At 37.5% G+C, this 14,083-nt stretch overlaps 3 protein-coding genes across 5 annotated transcripts; 1 reads left to right on the top strand and 2 right to left on the bottom strand.

Annotated features, from left to right (window-relative positions):
- Window positions 1-1,188: 1,188 nt before the first annotated feature.
- On the bottom strand, window positions 1,189-3,164 carry LOC107022493 (vicilin-like seed storage protein At2g28490). The gene is made up of 5 exons (XM_015223094.2): window positions 2,804-3,164; window positions 2,522-2,706; window positions 2,340-2,420; window positions 1,856-2,251; window positions 1,189-1,738 (listed from the first exon to the last, which is right to left on the bottom strand). The coding sequence occupies exons 1-5, from the start codon at window positions 3,111-3,113 to the stop codon at window positions 1,331-1,333; spliced, it is 1,380 nt and encodes a 459-aa protein (XP_015078580.1). The 5' UTR covers window positions 3,114-3,164; the 3' UTR covers window positions 1,189-1,330.
- Window positions 3,165-3,563: 399 nt separating this feature from the next.
- Window positions 3,564-5,415, top strand: LOC107022744 (adenylate kinase isoenzyme 6 homolog). 3 transcript variants are annotated; one of them, XM_015223334.2, is made up of 3 exons: window positions 3,564-3,797; window positions 4,832-4,977; window positions 5,050-5,415. In XM_015223334.2, the coding sequence occupies exons 1-3, from the start codon at window positions 3,597-3,599 to the stop codon at window positions 5,252-5,254; spliced, it is 552 nt and encodes a 183-aa protein (XP_015078820.1). In that variant the 5' UTR covers window positions 3,564-3,596; the 3' UTR covers window positions 5,255-5,415. The 3 variants fall into 3 exon arrangements, with proteins under 3 accessions (XP_015078820.1, XP_027773400.1, XP_015078821.1); XM_015223335.2 differs by having other exon boundaries at window positions 3,566-3,797; window positions 5,068-5,415; XM_027917599.1 differs by having other exon boundaries at window positions 4,832-5,415.
- A 98-nt stretch (window positions 5,416-5,513) lies between these two features.
- On the bottom strand, window positions 5,514-7,643 carry LOC107022743 (vicilin-like seed storage protein At2g28490). The gene is made up of 5 exons (XM_015223333.2): window positions 7,131-7,643; window positions 6,864-7,048; window positions 6,701-6,781; window positions 6,221-6,616; window positions 5,514-6,080 (listed from the first exon to the last, which is right to left on the bottom strand). Exons 1-5 carry the CDS (start codon window positions 7,438-7,440, stop codon window positions 5,685-5,687), a joined length of 1,368 nt encoding a protein of 455 aa, XP_015078819.1. The 5' UTR covers window positions 7,441-7,643; the 3' UTR covers window positions 5,514-5,684.
- Between the last annotated feature and the right edge of the window lie 6,440 nt (window positions 7,644-14,083).

Raw genomic sequence — 14,083 nt, forward strand, 5'->3', positions numbered from 1 at the left:
CTCTTCAAAGTTTGTGATTCCTTGAATTTAGAAACTAAAATAAATGTCTCTATCATGATTAAATATGCCCCATTAAAAATTTTTGATAGATGAACAGGTAATTAAATATCACTATAAATACCAGTTAATTGCTTCCTAGGCCATCACATTTTTTTTTTCAATCATCTATTATTCTCTTTTCATCTTCCTAAATTATGATATGAGAACATGTCGTCAAGAAGCTAACTGGGGAAAAGAACAAATAGCTTCAGAAATTAAAAGAGAAGCAAAGGAAGCTTTTTTACAGTATAGTTCAACGGTTAAACTTAACAGTACAAGATATGACTCATATATTTCTTTAGATCTTTTTTATGTTAGATTATGATTTTAAGTTTTTCGTTTTTATTTTGGAGTTAAGGTATGGTTGTCCAAAATGGATTTGGTATGCAACCCATATTTTTATGTAATTATGTACTTGTGTTGTTACGGAAAAAAAATTCTTTGTTTTTGTGTTATTATGCTTTTAAGTGTTATTTAATTGACAAAACTTCTATTAATACATGATGAATTTGATAATATTTGAATAGTTTATGCAAAATATGCTTTTGTTTAAATAGAAATAATAATGATTTTAATATATATATATATATATTCGTGGGACTAACGTGCAAAGCACGTGTCGAGAACTGTTAAATTAAAAAGTTTGTCCACCTAAGTGGATAAAAGTTATACTCTTAAATTTCTATCTTTTTTTAAAGTAACTAATTGAGGGTATAATAGATAAAAATATTTTGTCATTTCTTAATTTGTCAAAAATGAATAAGTAATTAGGGACAATGAAAAAATCGATAAGAAATTAGGACTAGAGGCAGTATAATATATATATTGGTATGAATGACAAAATGCACTATAAATACTCGATTAGCATATTTGAAGGACATAACCATTTGTTCTTTTGTTGTCCTAGCTACGTGTATATTCATTTCGAAAACGAGTCCAGTAATTTGGCCCGAATCAATGAGATTCTTGATATTATATATATACATCATGATTTGGTATATTTGGGAACTTAGAAATCACTTGCTGTTGTATGTAGAATGGTTCTATTGTTGTGTCAAGTCCATAATTACTGTCGGAAACAACCTATCTAGGCAACCGGAATTTCATCTTACTAATGGCAAAAGAGTTCGAACCATGAACACAATCATGTCAAAAAAACAATCCGTCTTATTCACAACTCAAAATGGCAAAATCAGATTGCATCAAAGGGAAAACAGAAAAGAAGAGCAAAACGAATGTTCCGAAACCGGCATCGCGCTTTCATGCCATAACTCAACTCCAACTAAACTAATCAATATTCATAAATTGCCTTGTCACCAGGTGTAGGCGATGATGATGGCAAGATGACTTGTTCATGTTGAGCATTAGTAATCCTTTCAAGCCTTTTCTCACCAATTCCAAATGCAGCTGCAAATTCTGGCCCTCTCAATCTCTGCATCAATGAGTTCTTACCCACCAAGAACTGTTGATGGTTCCTCCTTGCTGATGTAGTGAACCCGAAGAACTCAAAATTTCCATTTGTCGAAGCAATTTGACAGAAGGGGAAGTACCTTGGCACCCAAAAAACGTCTCCTTCTCGTACTCTAGCATTCATTGCTAAAGTCCCATTTGGATACACAATTTGGATCCTGCCAGTCCCTTTCAACACTACTCCGTACTCTATTGCTCTTGGATTAACATGAGGTGCCATCATGGATCCCTACATTTATCAAGAAAAACAACACACAAGTTACTATACTTGGACATATACAGTAACTGTCATTGCCTAGCCTGAGGCAAATGTACATTTTAGTCAGTGTGTGCAAGTAGTCATTACCGAAGATAGATTGACAAGGTAAACACCATTGCCAGATATCTGTAGAGGAGAATAATCAGACTCATCCACATTCTTGCTCCATCCATATTCGTTCTTGAAATCGGGCTTCCTGTTGTAGAGATTGTATGTTGATGGGGCATTATGATTCATTCTCTTGACAAAACCTTTTCTGCTGAATAAAGTACACAAAAATTTCCTCAATGACCATGTTGATTCCTCTTCTTTGGGGCTAGCTTCTTCCGCGGAATTCACAATCCTTTTCAGGTGAGCTAGTTTCTTGTGGCATTCTTGAGCAATGAAATTGGTCCAAATGTTTGTGTCATGAGAACCAAATAAATGCACAATTGGTCCGGAAGTTTGTCTGGTCAAGAAAGTTTTTAGTTCTGCTGTTGAGACCTGCCATTTTACATAATATTGACATACCTTGTTTTTTTTTTCCACTGATAAATGTTGTAAGAAATGGTAAATTCATTTGAATACTTACATTAAGAGCGGTTGATAATGTGGTATGATCAAATCCAGCAAGAACGGAGGCAGGATGAGTTCCACCACCAATGAAGAAAGACTGCAAAATATTTACCCGGAAGATTTGGGAAGAAAAAGGACGTTAAACCAAAGAAAAATATGTTAATTGATCAATTTTTTGAGAATGTGGCTTAGTCATACCTGGAAAGCATGCCATCCCATGGATTCTGAGGTAATACCAATACTACAAATTATGCGAAGTCTCTGGTTTTCATTTCTATTCTCCAAATAAAAAGCTGATCCAGCTGCAATTGTGTACACATCTCCCTGCTTCAAACTCCTTTCCGCTAATTCATCTCTATAGATGTGTCCAACTCTCGCTTCCCCTGTATTCATTTCATAAAAAAATGAATATTCTGGCTCGTTAAAGGTAAAACTCTTTAAAATATCTAATGATAGCAAAGACAACTTTTAATTAATTACCATGGTGAACAAAAATGACAAGATCGGAATCAAGATACTGAGGGATGAAGAGACTATTGGGTTCCATGGAGATGAAACCAATATGCATTGGACTGTGGAGAAATGAACCCACTCGATATCCACCCTTCACCATTCTCATAGACCCTGCATCAGTTTTCACAACATTATGTAATTGACGTAGCAAGAACCATTTTTCTCCTTGTGTCCTTTGCTCGCTTTTTTCCTCTTCATTTTCATAGGCATCAACTGAGGCCACTAACGCGGAGAAAAGTACAAACACTAGTACCAACAGTGTCCTTCTATTTCCCATTTTCAACTTGTTACACAAAAGCAAGTTTTCTAAGCTTTTTAAAAATTTAATCAGTTTTGGTTTACTGATGTATTAGCTATTGTGATTGTGGTTTATATAGAGTGAACACTGAGATTTGAGGGGAATTGTTGTCAACTATGCATGATTTTTAGGCTCTTTTGAAGTATTATGAACGTTGAGATCCTGAAAAATATATTTTCAACCAAAAATAAGAAAAATATTTGCTGAAACTTGTATACGTAATTGAATGAAGTAGAGAAATTACAATATGATGACCATTTCAAATACAATAAAAGAAACGATATAAGGTATAATGTAAACACACTCGTTCTAATTAATCAATTCACACTAATTTATTATTTTAATTTCTCTTGTTAATTTAATTTTGTTTAAACAAATCTTAGAGAGTTTGACCTAGCTCAACTATGTTCTAAGTCAACTCTTTAATAAAGAAAAGCTTTCTTGTTGATTCAACTGAAGGCCATGACGCTAAATAGCAGCGGCAGGAAGAGACCTAATATACTTATCACCGGAACTCCGGGCACAGGGAAGACAACTACGGCGGCTGCTCTGGCGGAGGTGACAGAGCTCCGCCACATCAACGTCGGCGATTTCGCTAATGAGGAAAACTTGACGAACGGCTGGGATGACACCTTCGATTGCTACTACATCAATGAAGACCTCGTAAGTCTTTATACATTTTCCTCATTAAAGCTCTAACAGGTTAAACCTATACCTTGATTTTGACTTTTTTTACCAATTACTCTATTTTTGTTCAAGTTTTGACAATATATGGTCCCTAACCCAGAAGTTGCTGCAATGTTTTTCTAGGAAGTTTTAGATTTAATGGACGCGAACTGTTAAACATTCAATAGGTGAGATTTAAGGATTAGATAGCAGTATTAATTTGAATTTTGTTTAAGTTGTGCTCTTCAGAGTACATCATATTTAGTATGGGAATAAAATGGAACTGAATTGAGTCGAATGGATACTGTATTCATATAGATATACCCAACTAAGTTGATTCAGGATTGAGGTATCGTTGATTGATCAATTGATTTGTGCTCTTCAAAAGCGGTTTTAACTAAGGATGATCAAGTGATGGAATTTGAGTTTTATATGGTGATTGTGTTGTTTCTCTACCTTGCATTTTATGAGTTTTTATGCTATTTACGATAGGAAGGCAGGCCTGCAGGAAAAAAGTTTCTATGTTTACAGTCTGAAGTTTCTGTATACCAAATTTTCCTATTTCCAGGTCTCGACTGGGGAAATTAGTTTTCTTTGAATATTAAGAGCCTGTTTGGCTCAGCTTAAAAGCTGGTCAAACTGACTTAAAAGCTGATTTTTGACTTATTAGCTGTTTGGCAATACTCAAAATAACTTATTTTAAGTTAAAAAAAATTATTTTAAGCCAAAAGTTAAAAGCTGGGGTAGGGGTGCTTTTTTTATTTTAGCTTATAAGCTGTTTTAAGTTGACCACATTTTTATCTTTTTGCCCTTAATATTTTTATACAATCTCCAAATTACAACATAACACTAACATCTCTTTCTTCCATTTTCCCTTTTCGCGTTTGGCATAGCAACTTCAGCACTTTTATCCAAACATATAACTGCTTATTTTTAAAATAAGTTTCAGCACTTTCAAAAGTACTTTTTTAAAGCAGCTTTTATTAAGCCCATCCAAACGGGCCCTAAGTAGCATTATGTTTCTTATCCAGGTATGTGATGCTCTTGAAAACTTGATGGAAGAAGGTGGAAACATCGTTGATCATCACGCCTGTGACTTCTTTCCTGAATGTTGCTTTGATTGTGTGGTGGTACTTCAAACTAACAGTTCTGTCTTGCATGAACGGTTCACTAAGAGGTACTCTTATCAATTGATCCTTACTTTTCTGTTCGTATGCATCTCTAGTATCGCCCTATTAAATATGTCTAGACTGTTTGACTGTCCCAGAGGTTACTCCGATCATAAGCTTGCTACTAATAGTGAGTGTCAAATCTTTCAAGTTTTGTTGGACAAGGTAAAAGAGAACTATCCAGACGATATTTTGGTCATACTTAGAAGTGATTTCCTAGAAGATATTACCAAAAATGTGGAGACGCTGACCAGTTGGATTAGTAATTTGAGCCCTGCCGTATGACTAAAGTATCAAAACAGATGTATTATAGCATATTAAGGCTATAGATAAGGTCAAAATCACTTTTATGTGTATACAATATATGCTAGGCTATGTGTCACTAAGCTTAAACAAGAACATTTCACGGATGAACGCAGGCTTGACTAATACTTTTGAGACTATCAGCTCATAGATCTGCTGCATGGACATAAATAACCTGAAGTTGCTGAAATTTTAAATTTTCTTATAACTTGTACTAATATAGTTCAAATGAAGAACAAAATCATGTCAAAAAGCCGATCCGTCTTATTCATAACTCAAAAGGGCAATATGTCTTGTGTTCAACATGACTACCGAGGAAACAAAAGCAGATCGCATGAAAGAAAAAACAGACAAGAGGAAACAAAAAAACTAAGTTCCAAAACTGGCTTCAAGCTTTCGTGTCATAACTCAACTAGACCATGTCACCAGGAGTAGATGATGATGATGGCAAAATGATTTGTTCATGCTGAGCATTAGTAATCCTTTTAAGCCTTTTCTCACCAATTCCAAATGCAGCTGCAAATTCTGGCCCTCTCAAGCGCTGTATTAATGAGTTCCTACCCACCAAGAACTGTGGATGGTTCCTCCTTGCTGATGTAGTGAAGCCGAAGAACTCAAATGGGCCATTTGTTGAGGCAATTTGGCAGAACGGGAAGTACCTCGGCACCCAAAAAACATCCCCTTCTCGTACTCTTGCATTCATGGCTAAAGTCCCATTCGGATACACAATTTGAATCCTACCAGTCCCTTTCAACACTACTCCATACTCTATGGCTGTTGGGTTAACATGAGGTGCCATCATGGATCCCTAAATTTACAAGTAAAAGAGAGATGAAATGTGTAAGCAAGATAAGAAGCATACAAGTTGCTATATATACATGGACCATGTTAACTATGATTTTCTTTCACGCGTTTAGATTTGAGTTAATGCATGCAACTGATCATTACCGGAGATAGATTGACGATATAAACTCCATGGCCAGATTGTTTTAGAGGAGAATAATCAGACTCGTCCAACTTCTTGGTCCATCCATACTCGTTCTTGAAATCGGTATTCCTGTTGTAGAGACTGCACGCTGATGGAGCTCTGTGACCTACTCTGTTAACAATGTCTTCTCTGTTTAATAAAGTGAAAAGAATTTTCCTCAATGACCATGTTGATTCCTCCTGTTTGGAGTTAGCTTCTTCCTCGAAATTCACAATCCTCTTCAAGTGAGCTAGTTTATGGTGGGGTTCTTGGGCCAAGAACTCGGACCACGTATTTGTGTGATGAGAACCAGATAGATGCACGATTGGACCCGAAGTTTGCCTGGTCAAGAACGTCTTTAACTCTTCTGTTGAGACCTGCCATTTTACTTAATATTAACTCAGCTACTCTTTTTCACTGATAAATGTAGTAAGAAATGGTAAATTCATTTGAACACTTACATTAAGAGCAGTTGATAATGTGGTATGATCGAATCCAGCAAGAACGGATGCAGGATGAGTTCCTCCACCAATGAAGAAAGACTGCAAAATATTATCACAAGTTAAAAAGTTTTGTAAAGAAATGGATTAAATGATCAATTTTTGAGAATTTGACTTAGGGTACCTGGAAAGCATGCCATCCCATGGATTCTGAGGTAATATCAATACTACAAATTATTCGAAGTCTCTGATTTTCATTTCTATTCTCCAAATAGAAAGCTGATCCAGCAGGAATCGTGTAGATGTCTCCCTGCTTTAAACTCTTTTCTGCTAACTCATCCCTATAAATGTGTCCAACTCTTGCTTCCCCTGCATTCAATTCATAGAAAATGAAAAACTCTGGTTTGCACTTTAATTTTATATGATGTCAGTGTATTGAAGTGAATTTTACCATGGTGAACAAAGAGGACAAGGTCGGAATCAAGGTACTGAGGGATGAAAAGGCTATTTGGTTCCATGGAGATGAAACCAATATGCATTGGACTATGTAGAAAAGAACCCGCTCGATATCCACCCTTCACCATTCTCATAGACCCTGCATCAGTTTGCACAACATTATGTAACTGACGTAACAAGAACCATTTTTCTCCTTGTGTCCTTTGCTCACTCTTTCTCCCTTCATATTCATAGCCACAAACAGAGGCAACCAGCGCGGAGAAAAGTACTAGCACTAGAGGCAACAATGTCCTTATATTTCCCATTTTCAACTTGTTACACAAAATCAAGTTGTTCTTTAATCAGTTTGGTACAATGGAGATGAAGGAATAGTACTTGTTTATATAGAGGGAATAGTGAGATTTGATGGAGTTGTTGTCAACCATGCATGTTTTTTAGGCTGTTTTTTCTGCTTTATTATAAACGTTCAGATCCTGAAAAATGTATACCGTACCCAAAAAAATAAAAATCATTTGGCGAGCTTGTGTACAGAACCAAATGATCATTTTAATTAGCGAAAATGCAATTTGATGACTATTTCAAAGGGAGGAACGATTTTATGTTTGCACATAAACATGCTAAACTAATTTTAATAAATCATGAAATAGTAGTCGTATAATAAGGCAGACACAATAACATAAGATAAACCATTGATATAGTACTGGAAACATATTAAAGCTAGGATCATTATGTATACCTCTTTTGGATTTTCATACTATAATAAAGAACAAGCTAATTTATCTTATTCTCTTTTAATAATTTGATTTGTGAACCTATCCATGCTCCGCGTCGAATTAAAGGGGAAACTTACATAAATATACTATAATAAAAAAAATATTTATCATTTATAGTAATAATATTTCTTTTTCACTTGATCACTTTTAATTCATTTATAATACAAGTTTAATTCATATTACAAAGAACAATTTTTTATTCACATATAATACAAATTTTAAGATAGATAATTCATTTATCACACATTTTAATACACTTATAATACAATGTGTCAAACTTTTACCAAACAAACCTAATATATTTTAAAAACCAATTATAATTCATATATATTGCATACTGATAGAATGTATGCTTTCACTTAACGAGTAATGGACCAGGTCCCTTACTTCAACTCAGAAAATTACCAGAAAGTTGAATGCAGTAAAATCAACACAATGATTTTACGTGGAAACCTCCTTGCTTAATGGAGTAAAACCACGACCTGTCTCACAGGATTTTCAATCGTTTTCACTAATCTTCAAAAGCAAAAGCGAAACACGATTACACCAAATGTAAGAAAGAGTTATCAATCTTACCGTTAAGCAATAGACCTCTATTGCTCAACAAGCCAAAGTAGAAAAACAATCTACCCACTAAGCAATCCCACCTGGACAACCTAGACTTTTAACTCAACACACCAATTCCTTTATAGATTTAGGAGTGGTTTACAATTTAAGAACAAGAGAATAAATTCCTAAAACAACTAGACGAAAAGCTCCAGATGTTGCTGTTGTTCAAGGAATGATTCTGCCTTTTTCCTTTGTGTTAGCCTTTGCAAGAGTTCTTGAAAAGTGTTTATCAAGTTGCAAAAACTACCAAAAAGTGTTTAGGAAAGTGTCTTTTGTATTGACAAGTCCCTTTCCTAAACATCTTGCCATTGGTTGGAAAGGTCACACTTTCTGACGCCATCGGGAAGTGTGCACCTACTTTCTGTACTATCTCCAGCTGGCAGTCGACTGGCTCACTCTCAAGAGAGCCTGGTACCTCTACTAGGTCCCTGGGTTTGTTTCATCTGCAATACTTCAAACAAGACACCTGCAATACTCAAGTAGAAAACCCGGTACCTTTATGAGGTCCCTAAGTTTGTCAAATCATCAAAACTACAAATAACATTTTCCCCCTTTTTGATGATGACAAACAATGATATGATCTGAGATCTTCACCAGAGTCGTTCCCCCTGACATTGTATTCCCCCTTTCTGCATATTCCCCTTTTTCTTAATATTCCCCTTTAATGCATGTTCCCCCTTAATGTATGTTCCCTTTTATTTTGCTACTTACAGTTTACTTCCCCCTTTTGGCATCATAAAAAAGATATGCAGTAAACCATTGAGTCAACATAAATATTGTACAAGATCAGAGCTAATCAGCAATCAAACAGTAGAGGACAAGCATTCACAAAAGAAACTGGGAAGAACATCAAAGGAATAAAGTAACCAACAAGCCATTATAACATAATACATTAAAAGCAAACTAAAAATCCATTAACACGAGAATTTGCCACACAAAAAAAACAACACAAGGAGGGATTGATTGACAGGTTTAGGAAGAGGGAGGGGTCTTGGATAGGGACTGGATAACAAGAGTGAGTCGTGCATTGGCAGCATCATTATCCTGGATGGCCTTTTCTTGCAGGGCAGTTATCTTCGCCCTCAACTCCTTGTTCTCTTTCTCCAGAGCTTGTGCAGCTGAAGAACCAGGTCCCTCAGTTTGTGCAGTAAGAAGCTCTGCCTTGAGTACAGCAATTTCAGCCTCTTTACCACTCAAACGCACAGTGAGTTCCTCAGTCTCATGTTTAAGCTTATCCAGGTCCGCAAGAAGTTGTGCCATTTTGCTTTTTGGCAAGCCTCTGCCTTCAATGCACTCACATTCAACCAAGGTGTGCTCAGAGATGGTCTGCTTGACTGTCCCCACCTTTCCAATACCAAGAGGAATCTGAAAGTGTGTGAATACTTTAGTGAGAAAGTATCCATATCCCATTCCATGTACTCCTTTCCTCTCGATAACTGTCTTGTGAATGTGTTCAATCATAAGACCAGGAAGACTCAGAGCCTCAAAGCTGCACAGCATCTCCATGATGTACAAGTCAGCAGCAGTAGCAAGTGTTCTCTTTTCAGTTCGAGGGAGAACCACTTTGTTGACGAACTCGAAGACCAGCTGATACTCACTCTTCATGAGTTTCTTATAGATCCCAGCAACCTTGGTTGTGGGAGTCTTTGAAATCAGAGATGCAAATTCTGAAGAGCAAGTTTTCTCCTGCACGGACCGGGTCCCCTCAGTAGGCACTCTGAGTATTTTGCCCAACATCTCCTCATTTAAAGAGATGGCAATATCGTTCACACGTGTGAGGAGACTCCCATCCTCCAGAAATTGAACATTGTAATAAAACTCACGGACCTCTTCTTCATGGAGGATGGGGGATTGCTTGTTGAACAGGTGCAACCAAGACTGGATCTCCACCATGTCGTGCAGAGAGTCCATGCCTGGAAGAGTGATAATCCCCATATCAAACACTCTACCAGCAAGAACTGCTTGGTTCCTCAGACTGTCAACTATTTCCTGCATGTTGACATTCTCACTTTTCTGGGCTTGAGAACCAGGTCCCTGTGTCCGCTTTCTCTTCCTTTCAGTTTTCTTCCCTTTTGACTGTGACTTCTCAACCTTCTTTGTAACCACTTCTCTTTTCTTTTCTGACTTCTTCTTGTCACTTTTCTTTTCAACCTCTTCCCCAGACAACTCAACCAAATTTTCTTTGGGTATCTTAAAGTGTGATACCTTGAAAGTTCGTGCACTTCTGACTGCGGCAGCAGATCGTGCACTTGCCTTCAAGGCATCCCCCATTAATTTCTGTGCAGCAGACCTTGTATTAGGTCTTCTCTTAGGAGCCTCCTCCACAACCTTTTCTTTCCCTTTTCTACTCTCCACCCTCCATTTTAAAGGTTCTTCTTTACTAGCAGATTCAGATGAAGAAGAAGAAGAATACCGCCCTAAATCTGGGGTTTTGTCAAAAATGGGTTGAGAAGGCCTTACCTCTTCTCTTTCAAGAGCAACAGTGTGTTCTGTTCTGGCCTCTTCCCTCATCATTGCAAGACTCTCAATCACGAGTTCCTCACTCGCTGCTAGAATATTTGACTCTGAAGCCCTGTGTTTTGGTAGATCTCCCTCAAACATGTTGTCAGGCAACATGTCTTCACAAGTACCAGGTACTGTAGAAGTGTTTAGATCAATGGAGAAGAACGGGTTATCTGGAGCATTTTGTGAGGGACTGGGTGGGAGAGGAGTGCTGGCTGGAGCAGGTGTTGGAGAATAGAAGGCAAGAGGTGTAATTTCATCAAGTGTGCCCAGCATTTGCGTCGAAGAAGATGACGAGGAAGACATGGTTACGATACAGGAAGAACGCAAGAGAGAAGGAAGACAGATTTGCCTTTGAATGTGAGAGGTCTTTGTGATAAATGAGAGAGATAAAGTTTCAAGATGAATGAGAGTTTCAGGAGAAAAGACCCCTTTTTAAAAGAAGTGAGAAGGTGCCAGGTCCATTGATTAGGCGCGTCGTTTGAGAGAAAAAACGATTGGACTGATCGGTCAGAGTAACCGATGACTGACACGTGGCATTTTCAACGGTCAAAATTTTTAGTTTAAACTTAATGTAAAATGCTAACCTGGACAGGTACCAGGTACCATGATAGAGTTTAACTTCATTCCTTAATTGTTCTAACCTCTTCTTTTTGCTGAGCAGATCCCTATTGAAGGTATACCTACGAAAGGTACAAAAATGATCTTGAGCAAATATTTAAAATTCACACAAAGGATACCTGCACAACAGTTCTAACCATCGAGGGAATATTTCTGTTTGAAGCTAAAAACATCACTTGGAGATCAACATCCCCAACTTCAGCCGATTTCTCTCAAATTGGTCCTTGCTGAGAGCCTTGGTGAAGATGTCTGCAATCTGTTCCTCCGTTGGACAGTATGTGAGCACAATATTTCCCTTCTCAACATGATCTCTCAAAAAATGATGTCTAACATCAATGTGCTTTGTTCTCTTATGATGAACTGGGTTTTTTCCCATACTCACAGCACTGGTGTTGTCACACATTAGAGGGATTGCTTTAATGTGGATTCCAAAATCTTCTAAGTGTTGCCTGATCCACAGCAACTGAGAACAACAAGCTGCAGCAGCTACATATTCAGCTTCAGCAGTTGAAAGAGCCACAGAGTTCTGCTTCTTAGTGCCCCAAGAGATAAGTGAAGATCCAAGGAAATGAGCCATTCCAGAGGTGCTCTTCCTGTCAACTTGATAACCTGCAAAATCAGCATCTGCAAAACCAACCAGATCAAAAGTATCACCTGCAGGATAAAAGAGAACCAGGTCCCCTGTTTTCTTCAGGTATCTGAGAATGCGTTTTGCAGCCTTCAGGTGTGAATCACGAGGACATGCTTGAAACCTGGCACACATTCCTACACTGTAAACAATATCAGGTCTGCTAGCAGTCAGATATAGCAGGGAGCCAATAATTCCTCTGTACATTGTCTGATTCACAAGGGGATCAGATTCTTCTACTATCATCTTGGAATTTGTTCCCATAGGAGTGTCAATAGGTTTGGAATCAAACATGTTGAATTTCTTCAAAAGCTCTTTGATGTACTTCTCCTGGCATATTGAAATTCCATTTGATGATTGCTTGATTTGCAGTCCCAAGAAAAATGTCAGCTCACCCATCATGCTCATTTCAAACTCTCTTCCCATTAGTGATGAGAATTCTTCACACAGGTGTTCTGAAGTGGCTCCAAAAATTATGTCATCCACATAAACTTGAATGATAAGCAATTCTTGTTCCCTTTTTAATAAGAACAAAGTATTGTCTATCTTGCCTCTTTTGAAATCATTCTTCAACAGAAATTTTGACAGCCTTTCATACCATGCTCTTGGAGCTTGTTTCAGACCATATAGTGCCTTGTTTAATCTGAACACATGATTTGGTAGCTCTGTATCTTCAAAACCAGGAGGTTGCTTGACATATACTTCCTCCTTGAGATCTCCATTCAGAAATGCACTCTTCACATCCATTTGATACAGCTTGAATCCCATAAAAGCAGCAAAAGCTATTAAGATTCTAATAGCTTCCATTCTGGCAACCGGTGCAAAAGTCTCATCATAGTCAATTCCTTCTTCTTGATTGTATCCTTGCACTACCAGCCTGGATTTATTTCTAGTAATAGCTCCACTTTCATCAAGTTTGTTTCTGAATACCCACCTGGTTCCTATTATTGTTCTGCCTTCAGGTCGAGGAACCAGGTACCATACCTTACTTCTTTCAAACTGATGAAGTTCTTCTTGCATAGAGTTGATCCAGTCTGCATCACTTAATGCTTCTTTAACATTCTTAGGCTCAATGGATGATATGAATGCTGAGAATGCAACTAGATTTCTTGTTTTTGATCTAGTTTGAATTCCAGAATTCAAGGGAGAAATGAGATTATCAAGAGGATGTGATGAACTATGCTTCCATCCTGACCTTGCAGCAGACTGATTTGGCAGACCATCATGATCTTCTTCATCAGGAGTGACATCATCTTCTGGGGGTTCTGATGTACTCTGGCTGGAGTTTTGAGTAGTACCAGGTACCCTATCATCCTGTTCAACCTCAGCATCTTCCTCAGGTAGACTGTGATTCTGATCTTCACAATCATTTTTCAGTTGTTGATCTGCATCAGTTTGAGCGCCTTCAATCTTCTTGGATGTTAGCATTTTTAGCACATCATCATCATCATTTGATCCATCACTCTTCAAGCTTCCATTTTCATCAAAAACAACATGAATGCTTTCTTCAATGCATTGTGTTCGCTTGTTGAATATTCTGTAGGCTTTGCTGGATGAAGAATATCCAACAAATACTCCTTCATCACTTCTGGGATCAAATTTTCCCAGATCATCCTTCCCATTGTTCAGCACAAAACATCTGCATCCAAAGGCTCTAAGGTAATTCAGCATTGGCTTCTTGTTGTTGAGTAGTTCATAAGGAGTCTTGTTTAGCACAGCTCTTATTAGACACCTGTTGGTAACATGACATGCTGTGTTAACAGCTTCAGCCCAGAAACTTTGAGGAAGATTTGATTCAATAATCATAGTTCTGGC

This window comes from Solanum pennellii, chromosome 6 (assembly GCF_001406875.1).
Source record: "Solanum pennellii chromosome 6, SPENNV200".
Classification (NCBI taxonomy): Eukaryota; Viridiplantae; Streptophyta; class Magnoliopsida; order Solanales; family Solanaceae; genus Solanum; species Solanum pennellii.

Coding starts and splice junctions, on each gene's coding strand:
- LOC107022493 (XM_015223094.2), bottom strand. CDS start 3,113: ATGGGAAATAGAAGGACACTGTTGGTACTAGTGTTTGTACTTTTCTCC. Junction 2,421..2,521: donor TGGGATGGCATGCTTTCCAG/GTATGACTAAGC, acceptor AATATTTTGCAG/TCTTTCTTCATTGGTGGTGG. Junction 2,252..2,339: donor CATTATCAACCGCTCTTAAT/GTAAGTATTCAA, acceptor GTAAAATGGCAG/GTCTCAACAGCAGAACTAAA.
- LOC107022744 (XM_027917599.1), top strand. CDS start 3,597: ATGACGCTAAATAGCAGCGGCAGGAAGAGACCTAATATACTTATCACC. Junction 3,798..4,831: donor ACTACATCAATGAAGACCTC/GTAAGTCTTTAT, acceptor TTTCTTATCCAG/GTATGTGATGCTCTTGAAAA.
- LOC107022743 (XM_015223333.2), bottom strand. CDS start 7,440: ATGGGAAATATAAGGACATTGTTGCCTCTAGTGCTAGTACTTTTCTCC. Junction 6,782..6,863: donor TGGGATGGCATGCTTTCCAG/GTACCCTAAGTC, acceptor AATATTTTGCAG/TCTTTCTTCATTGGTGGAGG. Junction 6,617..6,700: donor CATTATCAACTGCTCTTAAT/GTAAGTGTTCAA, acceptor GTAAAATGGCAG/GTCTCAACAGAAGAGTTAAA.